The sequence below is a fragment of the Sus scrofa genome, chromosome 13, assembly GCF_000003025.6.
Source record: "Sus scrofa isolate TJ Tabasco breed Duroc chromosome 13, Sscrofa11.1, whole genome shotgun sequence".
NCBI lineage: Eukaryota > Metazoa > Chordata > Mammalia > Artiodactyla > Suidae > Sus > Sus scrofa.
This window is the reverse complement of record NC_010455.5, coordinates 26,912,622-26,933,777: the sequence shown is the minus strand read 5'-3', so window position 1 is coordinate 26,933,777 and position 21,156 is coordinate 26,912,622. Positions and strand designations below refer to the sequence as shown.

Genomic DNA, 21,156 nt, shown 5'->3' with positions numbered 1-21,156 from the left:
TTGCTTTTTCTGTGTCCCATAAGTTTTGGTATGTTGTGTTTTCACTCATTTCTAAGTGTTTTCTAATTTCCCCTGTGGTTTCTTCCTTGACCCATTGTTTGTTTGTTTACTTTCCACACATTTGTGAATTCCCTAGTTTTCTTTCTGTTATAGATTTATTGCTTTATCCCATTGTGGTCAGAGTATACTTTTTATAATATAAATCTTTAAATCCGTTGAGGCTTGATTTGTGGCCAAACATACGGTCTGTCCTGGAAAATGTCCCACAGTGCACTCAGGAACTAAGAAAGTGTTGATTTCTTCACTTCCTGACCTATGTGTAAACTGCATTTTGTAGTCTCCCCTCTCTCTGAGCTATGCTGTATATACATGTGTTATGGGTGCTTTTGCTTGCCCTCTTTGTTGACCTGTATGGCTTTTAGGAAATGTCTGGAAATTTGAATGAAAATACTCATCATTTCCAGGTGTCTGCAGATGTGTTGATGTTAATTATTTTGCAGCAGTTTTTTGTTGGATATACATTTTATCAGTATACATATTAAAGATAACCATGATTTCAGAAACATTTACTCCAGTTACCTTTGAAGATTTATTTGGCTGTATTTTCTCTATTCTTGTCTTTAGGTGTGCAATTATATATATTTAATTCTCTGAAATATTTTAAAGTTTTTTAGGTAATTTTCTTAGGCTTGTTTACCATTTTCCTGGCTATGTTTTTTTCCTTGCTTTTCTTTTTTGCTAGCTTTTATTATAACTTTGTATCTATAATAGTTTTTTTATCTTACTTTGTTTTTGCAAGCTCCCACCTTCAGCTCTCATAGCCCTTCTTTGAGTTTTAATTTCAGAAGCGTGGCTTGCTTTAATTTCTTTAACTCTGTGAAGAATTCCACAGTTTTTCATTGCTCTGTGTTGTAATTTTTGCTGTTTCTTCTCTGCCTTTAAAAAAAAAAGTGGTTTCCCTTTTTTCCCTTGTAGTATTTTTCCATAGTTCTATGCCACTTTCTTTGCGGCACTTATTTTTTTTTTTTTTTTTTGTCTTTTGTCTTTTGCTGCTGTTGTTGCTGTTGCTATTTCTTGGGCCGTTCCCACGGCATATGGAGGTTCCCAGGCTAGGGGTTGAATCGGAGCTGTAGCCACCGGCCTACGCCAGAGCCACAGCAACGCGGGATCCGAGCCGTGTCTGCGACCTACACCACAGCTGACGGCAACGCCTGATCGTTAATCCGCTGAGCAAGGGCAGGGACCGAACCCGCAACCGCATGGTTCCTAGTCGGATTCGTTAACCACTGCGCCACGACGGGAACTCCCGCACTTACTTAATTTTTAATGAACCCCTATTTTTTCCAGACTGGCTATTTTTGGAAGCAAGCATGTGTGTTGAAGAAGAGGGGATGTTGGGGACCTCCACTTGGGAACTCTGGTGGTCAGGAGCTTGGATTTTGCTTGGCCCTGTGTTCTCCATGAGTCATCTTAGGCCCTGCAGAGAGTCTCCATGGAGCCTTGTTCTTTAATTTTTTTTTTTTTTTTTTTTTTTTTTTTTTTTTTGTGGCCATGCCCATGGCATGTGGAAGTTCCCAGGCCAGGGATTAAAACTCCACCACAGCTGTAACCAGAGCCACAGCAGTGACAACACTGGATCCTTAGCCTGCCGAGCCACACAGGAACTCCCACAGGGACCCTGTTCTTTTTTATTTTTTAATGGCCACACCCACAGCATATGGAAGTTCCCAGGCCAGGGATCTAATCTGAGCTGCAACTGCAACCCATGCCACAGCTACGGCAATGCTGAATCCTTAACCCACTGTGCCAGGCTGGGAGTCGAACCTGTGCTTCCACAGCGACCCAAGCCACTGCAGTTAGATTCTTAACCCACTGAGCCACAGTGGGAACTCTGGGAGCCCTGTTCTTAACAGAAGTTTTTGCTGGGTGTGGCCTTTAGGTCTGTCTTTGGCCAACCAAGACCCATAGCTCCTGAGCTGCTTACCTCCATCCCCGGGTTCCACCAGGCAGCTCTTTAACCAAGATGGCAGACCCACACTTTCTCCCCTCCAGCCTTACCTGTCTTGTCTGGCTGTGGTGTCAGGCAGGGAGCAGACACACTTCAAGGGTCTACTCTGCAACTTCTTTGCCTGCCTCTGGGCAAGCAGACTGTGGTTTCCCATCCCTCAGTGGTCAGGAAAACCCTGCCTGTTTCCTGCTTAGCTCCAGGTTGCAGGGGCATGGGGGCTCTTAGAAGGCCACTTCTCAAAGTTTGTGATTTCAGTTTATAGTTTTTTGGTTTTACTCTCATATCAAAAGTAAGGTTTCCCTGGAGTTCCCTGGTGGCCTAGTAGGTTTTGAATCCAGCATTGTCACTGCTGTAGCTTGGGTCACTATTGTAGCCTGGGTTCCTGGCCCAGGAACTTCCACTTGCCATGGAGGTAGCCAAAAAATAAAAATAAAGTAAGAAGGATGGATTTTGAAATTCGCCTTTATTCCCTTTCCTTTTTGTCTTTGAAAATGTGATTATAATGCTTGGTTGAAGAAGAAATGGTGTGTGTATAATGATAAAGTACAAACTATTTTCAGAGTGCAAAATTTCACACTAATAAAACTTCGAGTAACTTAAAATCCTAAATTTTCATAAAGTTAATCCAGACAAATACATGGAAAGGTTTACCTTTGCCTTTAAGTGTTGCGGGGGCCACTCTGGGGGTGGGGTGGGCAGGGGTGTGCAGCCTCTTTTCTGAGGCTGATTGGGAGGAGAGGTTGCAGCCAGCCCTGTGTGATCTCTGACCTCCTGGGGAGAGCTAGCTTTCATGAGACACTCTCATTCACCTTAAGTTTAATTTGATTTTACACCCAGTCATTATCATTTTATTTGTCATAATGCTGTGTTTTGATAGAAAGCTTTCATTAAATAGAGAGCAGTTTGTGTCGTAAACATGAGCTTAGGGCAGTTGGCAGTGCTATGAGCGCCACACTTCAGGGCCTCTTCTATCAAACAGCAAACGGGAGAATGAGAAATTGCTTACACGGGTGCTTGGTCGGCTTTGTTCATCTTGAGGGGCATCCCCTTTCCAGGTGTCTCTGAGCTGGCATCTCTTCACTCCCTCATACTCTGCTTCCTCCTGTTGATCCCCTATATTTAATAGTCATGCCTATAACCTAATGCAAGATTTCCTTTAGAAGAGGAGCTCAGGGAGCTGAGGATTTCTGATGTATTAACTTTCTCCTAAAGGATGTTACTTAGTTTAGGTAAAAGCTATGTCTCAAAATGTCTATGAGATGATTATCATGTTTTGATTGATGGGAATGGCAATTGCATGTTAGGTCTTTTATACATATTACTTTTTAGGACATCATGGGAACTACTTCTGAATATCTTCTATACACAAAAGGATAGGTTAGAGTGGTCAGATATAATCTGTCTTCTAAAATTATTTATTGACTTTAGGAGAGAAGTAGAGTGGATGTCAAGTAAATATGTAGCAGGCATGTATATAAGACAGTAAAGCCATTGACATGTGTATGTGTTGCTGGGTAAAGCGCCATATATATCTACATATCTACACATACACTATGCTGTACCACATACATATTTTCAGTTTTTATATTAAGCAGGGATGAAAATAATACAGGGATATAAAACTGTATTTGAAAACACAGGTATCCCCAAGAAGCAGTTTTTTCCTTCTAAAGACAGGAGTGATCTGGTCACACATGAGTGCGAGAGCCAGGTGGGTCCTGGGAGGGGCTGCTGGGTACAGCAGCAGATGAGGCCCACCTTCGTGATGGGGGTCTCCACTCCCTGTGGGTTCTGTGCCCTCATCACCCTCTGCTGGATTGGGGGCAGCATAACCCACTCCTCCCTGTTGCACAGATATGTGGTAAGGGGTTGTAAGAGAGAGTTCTCTTTTCCTCTTGAAGTAAACATGTCACATTAACCAAAGACTGTTAATGTTGTTAGGCGTTATTTAATTTAGAAGATCCTATTATGAGCCAGGTTACTTGTAGTCTTCCTTAAATTAGATTTTGGTTAGTTTGGCCAGTTGTTCAATGGCTATAGCCGTCATAACTGTAGTACTTGACAATAGATCATACGGCATTCTTAAAGGAAAAAAATGTTGGTTTAAATTGTCCCTCTCTTTAAATAGGCCCACACAGCATCATCTTTTCCTTTGAAGGTAAGGCTCATGTTCATTACATTCTTAGCTGAAAGGAAAAAGTGGAAGGATTTAAAAAAAAAAAAAAAAGCAGCCTCTATTTTTAGAAGGTGAAACTAGAACTGTGCTTTTGGCACTGTGCTTTTGGGTGAGGAGAAGCCCAGTAATTTAGGACTTGGGGCTTTATATGCTCTCTGAGCTCCTCCGTCCGCAGTCCTATTTTTAGAAGTATGTAAGTGGCTTTTTTTGCTTGCCTGGAAAGTCTTCTATAGCTAAACAGAGTCTTTTCTTTAAAAAGAATGAGAAATAGTAAAATAATAATTTAGATGTCATAAGTCAGTTCAAAGTTAAAACACTTGACACAGTAATTGAAAAGGGTAGTAATAGAAGGAGGCATAAGGTATAGCTGTGTATCACTAAATAAGAGAAAAATCACAACCGCTGTGGGTGATCAGCTTTCAAACTCATGGTAACTAAAAAAAAAAAAAAAAAAAAAAAATCACCGAAATGCTTTGGGATGAAAATACCAAAAAATGGATTTGACAGGATTGGAGGCTGATATAATTTAAACCATAAACCTTTTTACCCTGGTTGTTGATATTTTGAGTATATACTTTTTTCAGTCATTGAAAAAGAGTATTTTATCACAACCCTAGCGTTAAGCCTTTTTTTTTTTTCTCTTTTAATTTAGGTATGAGATGCAGCTGTAATAAGAACCATTGATTAAGAATCTTTTTTTCTGAGATCCAGACTTTTTCCTGTTGTTAACATCAGATATCTCCTCTTTATTATCCTTTTCTTGTTTCTAAGAAGGCTTTCTTTTAAATTACCCTGAAGATTTTGTAATAGGGCATTGTCCTGAGAATACTCTTTGTCACATGTAGTATTTCTGCATTGAAAACTTAAATCATGTTTCTCTTCCACGCTGCAGACATTTACCTGCTACCCTCACTGAGAGGCCTGTTGCCTGATAGGTTCATCGTTTGTCTTTGGTGATAGGAGAGAAAGAAGGCAGCCCTCAGAAGAGATGAGCTGATAGACCTTAAGGTGCTCAAAACTTATCAGTGGATGAAAACAACAAAGCATCCTTTATTTATTTATTTATTTATTTATTTATTTGTCTTTTAGGGCCTCATCCTTGGCATATGGAGGTTCCCAGGCTAGGGGTCTAATCAGAGCTGCAGCTGCCAACCTACACCACCGCTCACAGCAACGCCAGATGCTTATTAATCCATTGAGCGAGGCCAGGGATCGAACCCGCCACCTCATGGTTTCTAGTCAGATACGTTTCTGCTGCAAAGCTTCCTTTCTTGATGCAAATTCCATGTTATAAGCAGCCATATTCTTTACTAAGACTGCTAGGTACTTATGTGGAAAGTATTCCATCTCCCCAAATATGGCACAAGGCATTGCATTTGAGTTCTCCATGAACTGAACACATTTCCTCTTAAAGACCTAAAGACCCACCTGCCCATTGAGTCACTCTAAGTAATTATGGATGAGAGAATGCCCCGTTTTCATTTATTATCACTAGGGGATATTGTCTTTGGTTAAATTTGCTTGTCCTTCTGTTACCAATCTGGGGTCTTGGAATCATTAATTAATAGAAATTGATAAGAGGCCAGACAAGGCAAGGCTTTACTGGGGCTTGTGCTGCAGCAGGAGGAAGTAAAAACAAGTAACAGGTGCTCTTGCTTGCTCCCAGGTGGGGGTGGAGTGGGGAGGTATGAGATGGCCCCTTAAATGGGATGAGAGTAGGAGTGGATTGGTTGGTCAGAGCAGAGTGGGGTCTTAGGTGGCCTGCTCACCCCTCGGTGGTACTGTTTGCAAGGATCATGGGCACTACCCTGCTTTTGCTTCCAGTGCTCCATGAGTGGCACTTGGTTTGTGACTTTTTGTATCTTATTGTTCATAACTTGCCCCACCTTCGCCTGCATGCAGTTATTTTTAGTCCGTTATATAAGTTTGTACACTGTTGCCCGAGGAGACTTGGGTTCAGATGCAAGCACCCCGATAAAGGGCCCCTGGTCCAAGCCTGTCCTGTACCTCAGATATGTGCACAAGTGTTAAAAATCACACCAAGTGGTTGCTGAAGGCAGGACATCTTTTTTGATTTTGATATTTGCTCTTTGTGAATACAGGCCTTTATTAGCAGATCAGAAAAGATAAAAATCATTTTGAAAATACTCAACATCAACAAGAAGCAACAGAACTAAACATTCTCTTAACCTTCACTATAGGGGGAGAATAGACTGGTAAAAATTTTCTAGGGGCTGTTTTGTAATGTGTGCCCAGATTGAAAATCCATGCGCTCCTGGAGCTAGCAATTCTACTTCTAAGTGTATGTAACAAGGAAATAGTAGACAGGAGAGGGAAGGTGTGTATGTAAGAATTTTAACGTTATTTATAATAGCGCAAAAAAAAAGGAAACAAGTATTTTCCAGTAGAGGATTAGTTAAGTCATGGCATTTCAGACAAGGGAATAACATGACACCATTAAAAGGACATTCATGTTCTATATATATATTGGCATTGAAAAAATTGATCATATGCTGCATGAGAAGTGTACAGAACCATGTGTAGAGAATGGTCCCTTGTTTGTTTTAAAATATATTTATGGATGTATATTTTGAAGTCTGCTTATATGCTAAATTGCTATTTGTAGTGGTTATTTATTTTTTTGTGTGACAGGGAGAGAATAACAAGGACATCTCCAGTTCTCATCTGTACATTTCCGTAAGGTTTAAAAATTTACGTCAACTTGTATTGCTTTCACAGTCAAAGGAAGTAGTCAAGATATTTACGTTTGGAAGAGCAGAAGAATACACACCTTAGGAGCAGGCAGTGTGGCATTGATCTTTGTGTAGCCCTCCTCTCTTTCTGGACAGTCTGGATAACATTTGATGGAGTGTTTCATGAGTGACCTCAAACCCATCTCATGTATTCCATCCACAGTGAGGAGACTGCTCACCTCTGGCATTGTGATTCAGGTGTTTCCACTGCATGACAATGAAGCCCTGAAGAAGCTGGAGGACACCTGGTATACTCGGTTTACTATAAAGTATCAGCCCATAGGTGAGTACCAGTGCCTGCTCCTTAGACGAGAGGAAGACTGACCAATGAAAAGTGATGCTGCAGCCATCCCTCTTGGGTAGATCTTTACTGGTCTGCTAGGCAGAGCTCACCAGCTGCACGTGGGCAAAAAAGAAAAAAAAAATGGTGAGGAGGATAAGATGGGTTTAATGACCTATTTTGTTGATTTCTATTTCTTTTTTTAATGTCTTTTTAACTCAATAAATTTTATTATCTTTATTGTTGTACAGTGATCATCACAACCCAGTTTTACAGCATTTCCATCTCAAACCCCCAGCCCATCCCTCCCCCACCACCTGTCTCCTTTGGTAACCATAAGTTTTTCGAAGTGTATGAGTCAATTTCTCTTCTGCAGAGAAGTTCATTGTATCCTTGATTTTTATTTCTGATACCATTTTATTTTTATTTTTATTTTTTTGTGGCTACACCCATAGCATATGGAAATTCCCAGGCCAGGGATTGAACTTGTGCTGAAGTTGCAGCAATGCCGGAGTCTTAACTCACTGCACCATGGGGGAACTTCCTCTAATACCATTTTAGATGGACTGAATTACAGGCTTTTACTAAATTTCACCCATGACACAGGCAATCCAGAGTCACCTTCATTAGTATGTGTCAAATTGATTATAGATCAAATTTTATGAGAATCTAGTTTGACCATGAATATTTTGTAGTTGAAAATTTCCGTTTCTTTAGACCTAATCATTTGCAATGGGCCAACCTGTGCTCATTCTCAGGGCCAGACTGACAGACTTCAACGTCTTTTAAGGTAGTTTATAAGTGAGTATTATTGGATTTCTCCATTTTCTCTGAAGGCATTTAGAAAAATAACCATCAATTTATTTGGTGTGTGTTGAACATTACTTTGTATAAACTGGTGTCAATGTGGATGTTTAATTTTTTTGGTTTATTTTATTTTTTTTTTCAGCCTAAGAATTGCATTTAAGCTGGTAATTTCTACCATAAGCTTTACTATCAGATTTTCTTTTATTTATTTATTTTTTTTGCAAGTTTATCTCCAACTTTTTATTGGTCTTGCTCCATAGCATTGGTGCAGCTACATAATGGTGAATTTTGAATGTCCAGATTAAGTGGGGAAAAAGATATGTTACAGGGTTTCCACCCGTGGGTTCCCACACCATATTCTGAATCTCAGCAAAGCCTGCTGCGGAAACTGTACATGTCATCAGTGTTGCTATGTCTCATCTAGAACCTTAAGGCCTGAGGTCAGAGGCTGGAGGATTCACCCTACAGGCAGGAGACCACAAGGAAAAACTGATACTCAGTAGAAGCAGACATGCGTCCTGCCAGTCAGTGAGGACCCACAGTGCCCTTGGCCACACCTCATGCCAGCTCCTGAACTGTTTCTTCTCTGCTTTGGTTACTTTGAACCCTGCCCAGGCTGATGTCATAGCTGGAGTACTGCTCTTGGGAGGAGGTGTGCTTCTCTTAATTCAGCTGGTACCTGTTCATAGACTGGAGAACTGTTTTTCAGTGTCAGTTTGGCATTTTGAGTAGGAGAGCCTTGAATGTTTAATTTTCGTCAGCACTTATCTTGTTTTTGCGTTCAGCAATCATGGTCAGAGTGCCTCAGTTCCTTGTTGGCTATGGGCAAGAGTCTTGCCATCACCTGGGATTCTCAAAAGGCTGCTTACAACACAGCAGGCAGCTTGCTTCTCCCGGATTAGTGGTGTCAAAGGCAGTAAGCTAGCAATGAGACCATGGGCTGGTCACAGTCCCCCTTCAGGCCTCCTGAAAAGAGGGGTAGGGGGCGGGTGGAATTTGTACTACTTGAGCCTTCGGGCACCTGGCCCACTCCTGTTCTTCCCCGACTCTGCGCTAGGCGTACGAGCTTGGTCGCAGATACCACTGAGGCCACGAATCTTGCTGCCTTCCTCAGCCGAGCCAGGGCTCCTTCGGCTGTGACTCTGGCCAGGGCCCACTAAGACCCGCCCAGGCCCAGCCCACGCCAGGACAGTGGCTCAGCCCGAGACCCAGGTCTGCTATCAGTTTTTCTTGAAAGTACACTTCCTTTTTCACTTTGTTTAAAGGAATTCCTCTAAAATGACTTTCTTTCTAACTTCCATTTCTGAAAACAACTATCATAATATGGTAACGAACAAAAATTATTTTTAAGATCAAATTTTGAAATTGCATTGTGAATTTTTTCTTATATTCTTTGAAAGGAAAAATTTTGGTTTTGATAGTCATTTTGTGTTGCACTTAAGACGTTTTTTCACTTTGTTTAACATTTAGGTAGCAGTAAATTTAAATGTTGCCCCTAGGACTTGTAAGTGACAATATCCAGTAGCTACTTCTTAGAAAGTGAGGGGGAAAAGTGAGTTGATGGTGAAGACTGAGCATAGTTGTGGTTGCGGTTGTGAGGCCTCTGTGAGTGTTGGGGCTGGTGATAGTGGCTGGGCACAGGAAGATGTTGAACTTATCCTTGAGATCAAGACGAAGGTGGTCTGATAAGGAGCCCAAGACCATGAACACCTTTTTCTTTCTTTTTTTTTTTTTTTTAAATTGCTGGGATATTCTTTAACATGGTTCAGATTTGAGGTGACCTCATCATACTTACTGTTTTAATATGCTCCTGAGTCAGTAGGAGAATTAAGGATGGGGAAAGATAATATCCTTGTTTACTCTAAGCCATCCTCATAGACTGTTCTGACACATTATTTTAACAAAAGAGAAAGCAATGCAACATTTTTACTTCATGTAATTAACCAAGAAATAATAACTCCAGCCACTGCTCCTCCCTCATTCCCTGTGTCCCACCCTGGTCCTAGTGCAAGATGCTTTTCCAGTCTAGGCACTAACCCGTGTAGATGTGGCTGTCAAAGGATGCAGTGTTGTGGCCCCCTTTGGGATTAATTAGCTTATGGCAAGTTCACAGAGTATTAACAGTGATGCTATTTGGCCTGTCTTCTGCCCAGCGCATACATAAAGGTATATATTCCATGGCTGTTCTAGAATTTAACATGTTGAATATTGTTTTGTGCTTTTCAGTCATGTTTCTTCAGTATGTTGAAAAATTTGCTATGACACATTGATGAAAATTTATCCCTTTGGGTGGGGGAGCCATATATTATGAATGAGGAGAGTTCTTTGAAAAGAGCCTTTATAACTCTAATAGTAAATTGAGAGAAAAGTGAGTAGCATAAATTAAATACACCCCCAAATTAAGGTGGTTCTTTGGCCACGGCTGAATTTAAACTAGGACGGTGGAGATTTGGGACAAGCACGAGGTGAGTTTTCCCTTGGGAGAAAGATACCCACCATATGAGGAGGTAAAGAGGAAGCAGACCCAGGGTGCCTGGCAGAGCAGCCCCAGCAGACGGACCCTAGGCTGGGAGAAGTGTCAAGCTTGCTATACAGAAGCATGGGGTCTTTATACTTCATGAAGGATGGGTTTACCATCACGCACTGATTGAGAAATGAAAGTATTATTAAATAATCCCCACAACTAAAAAGTGAATAAGCTTACCTGAAATATTTTTTTTTTTTTTAAAGCAAGCCTTTGGTAGTTTGTACGTAAGGTCTTTTTTCCCCTCTTTCATTGTAGACAGTATTCGTGGCTACTTTGGAGAAACAATCGCTCTTTACTTTGGATTTTTGGAATATTTCACTTTTGCCTTAATCCCCATGGCGGTCATTGGGCTCCCTTACTACTTGTTTGTGTGGGAAGACTATGACAAGTACGTGATCTTCGCCTCCTTCAACCTGATCTGGTCCACGGTGATCCTGGAAGTGTGGAAGCGTGGCTGTGCCAGTATGACCTACCGGTGGGGGACCCTGGTCATGAAGAGACAGTTTGAGGAGCCCCGACCGGGGTATCACGGGGTCCTGGGGATCAATTCCGTCACCGGCAGGGAGGAGCCCCTCTATCCCAGCTACAAGAGACAGTTGCGCATTTACTTGGTCTCTCTGCCGTTTGTGTGCCTCTGTCTCTACTTTTCTCTGTTTGTCATGATGATTTACTTCGACATGGAGAACTGGGCCTTGGGTCTGCACGAGAACAGCGGGTCCGAATGGACGAGTATCCTGTTGTACGTGCCCAGCATCATCTATGCCATCGTGATCGAGATCATGAATCGCCTCTATCGATATGCTGCCGAGTTTCTAACTTCATGGGGTAAGACCTGATGCTTTGTATTTATATCTTATTTGCCTGTAGGAAATATTGCTTAGATTCAGGTAACTGCTGCCTTGCAGAGAAGATAGATGTTGCTCTAGGCTAATTATAGAGACCTAAGGAAAGGTTCATTTGCTCTGGGTGCTCCACGGATCCCCACATCCTGGCTATCACCGCTCTCATTTATTGAGTGTTAGCTACTGTGGTCCAGGTGTCCTCCTAAGCACTCTGTTCATAGTACTGTATTTTCACCTCCTCAGGACACCACAGAGTAGAAGTTATTTCACCATTTTATGGATAAAGGTACTGTGAATTAAGAATGTTCAGACAGCAAATGGTAGAGCTGGGCTATTCCAACCTGTGCTCCTTAGTCTATATTCTGTTTTATGTTAAGGGTAAAATAGATTGGATTATCTCCATGATTCTCTGGCCGAGAGAACTATGTCTGATATCTGAAAACCAGTTGTGCAGTTGTGTGGGGTAGCAGATTGCTGTTGAACTCAGTGAAGTATTGTTGTGTGCATCTGTGGTAGTTTAAAAACGGTCTCAATAGGCCGTTTGATTTATTCACTCAAACAAATAAACATGCAATATTAATCCCTAGAAAGATGTCTAGGCCTTAACTTCATGCATCACAAAGATATTTAAAATTTTTTTTATTAGTCGTATAATGACAGCTACCATTTATTGAGGGATTCTCTTAAGCTGATACTAGGCTAAGGTTTTATACCCCAGGAGGAGGATGGTGTTTTCTCCTGTAGCCCTGTTTTGTAATCAGGGAGGGAGGTTGAGTATCAGGAGGTTGAGTGACTTGCTCAAGGTCAGACAGTGACTGAGTGGCTGAGTTGAGATTCAAATCCAGGTCAGCCTCATGTTGCCTGCCTGTGACAGCGATACTTTGGTTCATAATCTTCCTTTTTGTCCTTTTGCCCTACTGTCTTGGAACCTGCACAGTGTCTCCTTTTCTTAAAGAGGGTGGAAATTTGAGCTTCCTTTTTAAGTTAATTCTTGTAAACTTTATTTAATGCCCTACTCTTAAAAAGTTGCTACCAGTTTTACTACTATTGCTTGTACAGGGTCTTTTTCTGGTGCCTGCCTGTGGGATCATTTGCCTACATTTCTTTGCTGTGGTAATATTTAAAAAAATAATTTCTAACAACAGTACTATTACAGTACTTTGAAAAATGTGTCTTAAATTTAGGGGTTTTTTTGTTTGCTGTTCTTGATTGTAAGCAGTAGCCATGGTTGACAGCCTAGAACACTGCTTACTGAGGCTCTCCTGTGGGCATCTCTGCCCTCAGCACAAGTCCCCCTTTACCTCAGCACGATACCCCCATATTGCTCTCTTACCTGAGAGAAATTACCTCTCCTTTTTAATATCGTAGAGAATCACAGACTGGAATCTGCCTACCAGAATCACCTAATTCTGAAAGTTTTAGTGGTAAGTAAAGCTTTTATGTACAACTCTACTGTATTTATGAAATTAATGCATACTGTTTAATATTTAGGAGCATAAATATGAAGACTTGCTTCTAATTTAAGATATCAGATAGTTAATATACTCTTTACCAGCAGACAAGGATTAGTAAGTATATTTACATATATGTTCAATAGTCTAATTACAAATGTGCACATGGTATAAGACTTTATTTCATTTTGTGTGTGCAGTCAACTAATATTTATTGAGCACCTCCTTTTTTTATAGTTGATTTACAGTGTTGTGTTTTAGATGTACAGCAAAGTGATTAAGTTATACACATATCCATTCTTTTGCAGATTCTTTTCCCATATAAGTTGTTACAGAGTATTGAGTAGAATTCCCTGTGTCTGCAGTAGGTCCTTGTTGATTATCTATTTTGGTATAAGGTCTTAAATATAGAAATTAGTATTACAGCCAATTTCCAGTTATTTCATTTTTATTTATTTATTTATTTGTCTTTTTAGGGCCTCACTCATAGCATGTGGAAGTTCCCAGGCTAGGGGTCAAATTGGAGTTGCAGCTGCCTGCTGGCCTACGCCGTAGCCACAGCAATGCCAGATCTGAGCCGTGTCTCTGACCTACACCACAGCTCATGGTAGCACCAGATCCTTAACCCACTGAGCAGGGCCAGGAATCAAACCCCATCCTCATGGATACTAGTTGGGTTTGTTACCACTGAGCCACAATGGGAACTCCCAGTTATTTTTAAAAACTACTTTCTAGACATATTTCTATTATTTTCCTTTTGGTGACGTCTTTGAATGTTTCTTTATTCAACAGTCCTTCCAATTACCCACAATCTGTTTAGTGATAGAACATTCAATTATTATTTTTAAAAATTTTTTCAAAGAAATCCCCAAAGGCCAAGAGGTTTCCAGCCTGTTTTGATGGGTAGGAATAAAGAGATGGAGGGAAGGTATTGTGGAACCTGCTTGCTGTTTCTGTAAAAGCTCACACATTATACTTCTTTCTACCAGTATTATAAATAACAAAGAGGTACCAGCTTGAAAGCAGGAGACAACCTCGGCCATTTGTAACAAAGCTGAGAAGCAGGAAAGGTGCATAAAGAGTCCTCTGAATTATCCTCCAGGATTGAGTTCACATAGTCCACGTACTTCACTCCTGAGAGAGGAATCCAGGCCCTCACTTAGAGAGATCCTTTATTCCCGTAGAAGTCATTCTGAGAAGTTTTTTTATTTGGTCTTTCCATCCTTAGAAGATCAGAAACCACCATTAAGGAGGTGATTAGGTTTCTGGAAGCAGGTAAATTTATAGAGGCAAGAGCAGGGAAGGAAATAGAAAACCTCTCATACATAGATAATGAGAATTCAACAGTCAGAGCATTTGGACATTAGAAATGGGGCACCCGGCCATCCATTTCTAAAAAGGCTCCGAAGGCCTCATTCTAGCCCTGCAAAATCATTTATATTCACAGTGTTGGTGCTGAGTCAGCAAGGAGGTTGTGTTCCGTATTCTCTGTGTGAGAAAGCAAGTGGAGAGTAAGTGTAAGGCATGAAAAGTTTCATTTACAAAGATTACAGTATGGTGCTTTTGCCTTTAGAAGTAAAACCTCCATTTGTCTTAAAGAATTTTGTTATTTATAAGAATGTCTTATTCTCTGACAATGCCAGCTACAATGTCTGATAAACAGACTCATACCTTAGAGTCTGTTCATCCTCCACTCTGTTGGGTCTCTCCCTTCCTATTTAATCTTGTGGGGAGAGTGCTTTCAGCCCTCCTGAGCTTTTGCTTTTTCAATTTCTCCTCCAGCTTGGCACCCCACTCCCACCCTGTGGCCGTATCACCTTACTGCTCACTCTCTCTGGTGACTCCCCTTCCCCTCACTAATGAAGTGCTCACGCTGTACGCAGCAGTCTTTCGTCTCAGAAGGGATGCTGCGAAGCAGGAAGCAGCCAGCATGGGGCTAGGGCAGGGGAACCCATCAGTACGAGGGGTGGTTACAAGTACCTGAAGAAATGGCACTTGTGGGAGTTTCCTGGTGGTCTAGTGGTTAGGATTTGGCACTTTCACTGCTGTGGCCGGGTTTCAATCCCTGGACCAGGAACCGAGATCTTGCATCATGCCACTGCAAGCCACAGCCAAAAAGAAAAAAGGAAAAAAAAAAAAAAAGAAATGGCACTTTTTGTGGTGGGTTCCCCTCCTCCCCTAACCTATGTGTTTGGTTAGGGCAGCCTTAGGCCGTGGCTTAGGCTTCGCAGGTCAGGGCTGATTGTTATGGCTGGTCTCTCTTGTTGGTGCCACCCAGCTAGCCAGGTGTCTCTCTGGTACATGGGCACAAAGAGGTTTCTGGAGCTAGTCTGCTTTGGGGCGTTGGCCCTTCTTGCTGGTGCTGCCAGGCCATCCCTGTATCTCTCTGCAGGGCTGGGGAGTGGCAGGCCCAGCAGGGAAAAAGGAAAGGAGAGCACATGCCCTCCAAGCTTATTGACAGTGCGGGTCGTGATCAGTCTCTCTTGTTAGTGCTTCTGGGCTGGCCTGTTGTCAGGCTTCCTGTTTTGTTTCATTTTTTTTTTAAGGCCACATGTATGGCATATGGAATTTCCCAGGCTGGAGTCGAATTGGAGCTACTGCTTCTGGCCTACACCACAGCCACAGCAACATGGGATCTGAGCCATGTCTGCGACCTACACTGCAGCTCACAGCAATGCCAGATCCTTAACCCACTGAGTGAGGCCAGGGCTCAAATCCGAGTCCTCATGGATACTAGTCGAATTCGTTTTACTGCTGAGCCACAACTGGAACTCCAGGAATCCTGTTCTAAGCGGAGACTCTGGCTAGGTTACATGCTCAGGGATAGGAGATACTGGGCCTTGGACCCCTTTTTGTAAGAAACTAGTCAAAACGTAAGATACGCTGGTGCTGTGCTGTTCCTTCAGCCCTGAGGTCCCAAACCAGTTGTTCTTAGCACCTTTCAGAACTCTCCCTTGGTTGCCCCTCACATCACCTCCAGAGTTCACAGATGTGCTTAGTGAAGGCGAGCAGGAGAAACAAGTCTGCGCCCTCATGTCTGGACTAGAAGTCCCTCATTACGTCTTTAAATGCGATTTTTACAGTTGTAATGAAGTACTGTGACACAACATTGACTATTGCTATCTCTTCTTGGCAGTTCAACTTTCTAAATTGCTTTGCCTCACTGTTCTACATTGCCTTTGTCCTGAGGGATATGAAGCTCTTACGTCAGGTGAGTGTGAGAAGGTATCGATTTTTTAGGTTTTAGAGGTGTTTCCTATACCCAGGTAATGTAATTGTTGCCCCATTATTATCTTTACAAATGAAATTATTAAATTTCCTATATTTCTAAACCCAATTCTAAAAAAAAAATGCCATTAGCAGTTGCACTGTGTGTTGTACTCAACTGGAAAGAAATTTGTTGACGCTAACCACCTTGCAAAATAAATCATGTAGGTACCAAAATCAAATACCCAGTTCATATCAAAGCTTGTAAAAGCAATTTTAACAGCAAAAAATGTATTCATTCATTGAACTTTTGTACATGTCTCAGGCTGGTGGTTATTAGTATAACCTTAAATATGTTTTACACATTTCATTTTTAAGTGAGTAGTTGTTAAACTTTAGAGACCAGCAGATTTTATGCAGTGTTGTATCTTTTCTGAAATGTTCAAGAAAGTCTCACATATGATTTTGTTGTGTTACTATTCCTGGATCCCATAGTAGTAGTGAATAATAAATTAAATACAGATTATTAAATTGAGTATAAATTATTGCTTTCTAAATTGTCTCTTCTATACTTGAGCCAGCTGTCAGTAAGGGCTTTTCCTTCCTGGATTTAATATCCTGTGATCGTTAGCAAGCAGAGTCTCAAAGCCTAGTCTTCTTAATCTTTATCTGAGAGCTTGGGATCATTTTTCAAGAAATGAAAAATATTTTTATAACAGAAAGTTAAAAGTTTTTGTAGTTATGATTCTAACAGTTTACATAACGGTAAAATTAAATATTGTGTTCTTTTTTTTTCCTTTTTTTAATTACTCAATGAATGTAGTGTATTTATAGTTGTACATTGATCATCACAGCATTTCCATTAGTAACTACATTAGATATAATGCTACTTTAAAATTTTTTTTTCTGAAAACTGAGAAGTAATACCTTTGAAATTGATAGGTTAGCTGTACACACCTTCTCCAGTCCCACCACTAGTATATTATTGGGGTTTGACTTCTCATTTCTTATGCTTTAGAGAGTTTCCATTATTTAATAGGGGGCAGGGAGTGGGGAAGCACTCTTTAAAACATAGAATTTTAATATAAGCAAGGTGGTTTGTGATGGAAACATTGATATATATCTGGGGAACGTGGAAATTGACACAGTTCCTCTGGAAACCACTTGGGCAGCTTTGCCAAGAACCTTAATAATCCATCCCTAGTCAACCATCAGAGATGAGGCGTATATTCAACAACAGTGCATGGGCTAAGTAAAAAAAAATTATTAATGACATGGGAAAGTGCTTATAGTATATTGAGTGAGAAAAGAATGTACAAATCTATATACACATAAGATGATTCTACTTATGTTAAATTTGTAGCTAAACTATTTTTTTTTTAAGTTGGTGACATCATTTAGATTCGTATATTGTAGTCAGGATGAGATAATAAAAAAGACAATTTTGGAGTTCCTGTTGTAGCTCAGTGGGTTAAGAACCCGACATAGTGTCCATAAGGATGCAGGTTTGATCCTTGGCCTCACTATGGGTTAAGGATCTGGAGTTGCGTAAGCTGCAGTGTAGGTCAAAGATGTGGTTCGGATCTGGCATTGCTGTGGCTGTGGTGTAGAGCAGCTGCTGAAGCTGCAATTTAACCCCTAGCCTGAGAACTTCCATATGCTGCAAGTGCAGCCCTGCGACCCTCAAAACACACACACACAATTTCAAGTTAATTCATTCTCCTGACAACTTATAACTACTTTATTTTTTAATTATAATCTTGTTTGTATTATAATCTTTTTGTATTTCAGTCTGTCTTCCCTGTGCAAAACAATAAATTAGAAACATCATTCTAACACCTAGCTTTTCCGATATTAGTTTTTTTTCATTTTTTATTTTATTTTTTTTTATAATTTTTTTAATTTTCCCACTGTACAGCAAGGGGGTCAGGTTATCCTTACATGTATACATTACAATTACATTTTTTCCCCCACCCTTTCTTCTGTTGCAACATGAGTATCTAGACAAAGTTCTCAATGCTACTCAGCAGGATCTCCTTGTAAATCTATTCTAAGTTGTGTCTGATAAGCCCAAGCTCCCGATCCCTCCCACTCCCTCCCCCTCCCATCAGGCAGCCACAAGTCTCTTCTCCAAGTCCATGATTTTCTTTTCTGAGGAGATGTGCATTTGTGCTGGATATTAGATTCCAGTTATAAGTGATATCATATGGTCTTTGTCTTTGTCTTTCTGGCTCATTTCACTCAGGATAAGATTCTCTAGTTCCATCCATGTTGCTGCAAATGGCATTATGTCATTCTTTTTTATGGCTGAGTAGTATTCCATTGTGTATATATACCACATCTTCCAAATCCAATCATCTGTCGATGGACATTTGGGTTGTTTCCACGTCCTGGCTATTGTGAATAGTGCTGCAATGAACACGCGGGTGCACGTGTCTCTTTTAAGTAGAGTTTTGTCCAGATAGATGCCCAAGAGTGGGATTGCGGGGTCATATGGAAGTTCTATGTATAGATTTCTAAGGTATCTCCAAACTGTTCTCCATAGTGGCTGTACCAGTTTACATTCCCACCAGCAGTGCAGGAGGGTTCCCTTTTCTCCACAGCCCCTCCAGCACTTGTTATTTGTGGATTTATTAATGATGGCCATTCTGACTGGTGTGAGGTGGTATCTCATGGTAGTTTTGATTTGCATTTCTCTTATAATCAGCGATGTTGAGCATTTTTTCATGTGTTTGTTGGCCATCTGTATATCTTCCTTGGAGAAATGTCTATTCAGGTCTTTTGCCCATTTTTCCATTGATTGATTGGTTTTTTTGCTGTTGGGTTGTATAAGTTGTTTATATATTCTAGAGATTAAGCCCTTGTCGGTTGCATCATTTGAAACTGTTTTCTCCCATTCTGTAAGTTGTCTTTTTATTTTCTTTTGGGTTTCCTTTGCTGTGCAAAAGCTTTTCAGTTTGATGAGGTCCCATGGGTTTATTTTTGCTCTAATTTCTATTGCTTTAGGAGACTGACCTGAGAAAATATTCCTGATGTTGATGTCAGAGAATGTTTTGCCTATGTTTTCTTCTAGGAGTTTGATGGTGTCCTGTCGTATATTTAAGTCTTTCAGCCATTTGGAGTTTATTTTTGTGCATGGTGTGAGGGTGTGTTCTAGTTTCATTGCTTTGCATGCAGCTGTCCAGGTTTCCCAGCAATGCTTGCTGAATAGACTTTCTTTTTCCCATTTGATGTTCTTGCCTCCCTTGTCAAAGATTAATTGACCATAGGTGTCAGGGTTTATTTCCGGATTCTCTATTCTGTTCCATTGGTCTGTCTGTCTGTTTTGATACCAGTACCACACTGTTTTGATGACTGTGGCTTTGTAGTATTTCTTGAAGTCTGGGAGAGTGATGCCTCCTGCTTGGTTTTTGTTTCTCAGGATTGCTTTGGCGATTCTGGTTCTTTTGTGGTTCCATATAAATGTTTGGATTGTTTGTTCTAGTTCTGTGAAAAATGTCCTGGGTAATTTGATAGGGATTGCATTGAATCTGTAGATTGCTTTGGGTAGTATGGCCATTTTTACAATATTGATTTTCCCAATCCAGGAACATGGAATATCTTTCCATTTCTTTACATCTTCTTTGATTAAAGTTTTATAGTTCTCGGCATATAGGTCCTTTACCTCCTTGGTCAGGTGTATTCCGAGGTATTTGATTTTGTGAGGTGCAATTTTAAAAGGTATCGTATTTTTGTATTCCTTTTCTAATATTTCATTGCTGGTATACAGAAATGCAACTGACTTCTGAATGTTAGTCTTATAGCCTGCTAGTTTGCTGAATTTATTAATCAGTTCAGGTAGTTTTGGGGTTGAGTCCTTAAGGTTTTCTATGTATAGTATCATGTCATCTGCATACAGTGACAGTTTTATCTCTTCTCTTCCTATATGGATGCCTTTGATTTCTTTTGTTTGTCTAATTGCTGTGGCTAGGGCTTCCAAAACTATGTTGAAGAGCAGTGGTGAGAGTGGGCATCCCTGTCTTGTTCCAGATTTGAGTGAGAAGGCTTTCAGTTTTTCCCCATTGAGGATTATATTTGCTGTGGGTTTATCATAAATGGCTTTGATTATGTTCAGGAATGTTCCCTCTATACCCACTTTGGCGAGGGTCTTGATCATGACTGGATGTTGGACTTTGTCAAATGCTTTTTCTGCGTCTATTGAGATGATCATATGATTTTTGACTTTTTTTTTGTTAATGTGGTATATGATGCTGATTGATTTGCGTATGTTGAACCATCCTTGTGAACCTGGGATGAACCCAACCTGGTCATGGTATATAATTTTTTTGGTATGTTGTTGGATTTGGTTGGCTAAGATTTTGTTGAGAATTTTTGCGTCTATATTCATCAATGATATTGGCCGATAGTTTTCTTTTTTTGGTGGTATCTCTGTCTGGTTTTGGAATGAGGGTGATGGTGGCCTCATAGAATGTCTTTGGGAGTATTCCTTCTTCTTCAACCTTTTGAAAGAGTTTAAGGAGGATGGGCACCAATTCCTCTTTATATGTTTGATAGAATTCACCTGTGAAGCCATCTGGTCCTGGACTTTTATTTGTAGGGAGTGATTTTATGACCTCTTCACTTTCATTTCTAGTGATCGGTCTGTTCAGTTGGTCTGTTTCTGCTTGATTCAGTTTTGGCAGGCTGTAAGATTCTAGAAAATTGTCCATTTCTTCCAGATTGTCAAACTTGTTGCCGTATAGTTGTTCATAGTATTCTCTTATGGTTTTTTGTATTTCTGCTGTATCCGTTGTGATTTCTCCTTTTTCATTTATAATTTTGGTTATTTGGGTTCTTTCTCTCCTCTTTTTAGTGAGTCTGGCCAGGGGTTTGTCAATTTTGTTCACCTTTTCAAAGAACCAGCTCTTGGTTTTATTAGTTTTCTCTATTGTTTTTTGAGTCTCTATTTTATTGATTTCTTCTTTGATCTTTATAATTTCCTTCCTTCTGCTGACTTTAGGACTTTTTTGTTCTTCTTTTTCTAGTTCATTTAGGTGGAGGGTTAAGTTGTCCATTTGGGATCTTTCTTCTTTTTTGAGAAAGGCCTGTGTTGCTATAAATTTCCC

General features: G+C 40.5%; 1 protein-coding gene across 6 annotated transcripts in view; it reads left to right on the top strand.

Moving 5' to 3' along the window:
- The window catches only part of ANO10 (anoctamin 10), a 272,066-nt gene that overhangs the window by 72,386 nt on the left and 178,524 nt on the right, over window positions 1–21,156 (top strand). For all 6 annotated transcript variants that reach the window (XM_013981531.2, XM_021071718.1, XM_021071717.1 and 3 more), the window contains exons 5-8: window positions 7,101–7,220; window positions 10,807–11,376; window positions 12,762–12,817; window positions 15,981–16,055. In XM_013981531.2, the coding sequence (XP_013836985.2) occupies window positions 7,101–7,220; window positions 10,807–11,376; window positions 12,762–12,817; window positions 15,981–16,055 (821 nt within the window). The remainder of the gene's footprint in view (window positions 1–7,100; window positions 7,221–10,806; window positions 11,377–12,761; window positions 12,818–15,980; window positions 16,056–21,156) is intronic.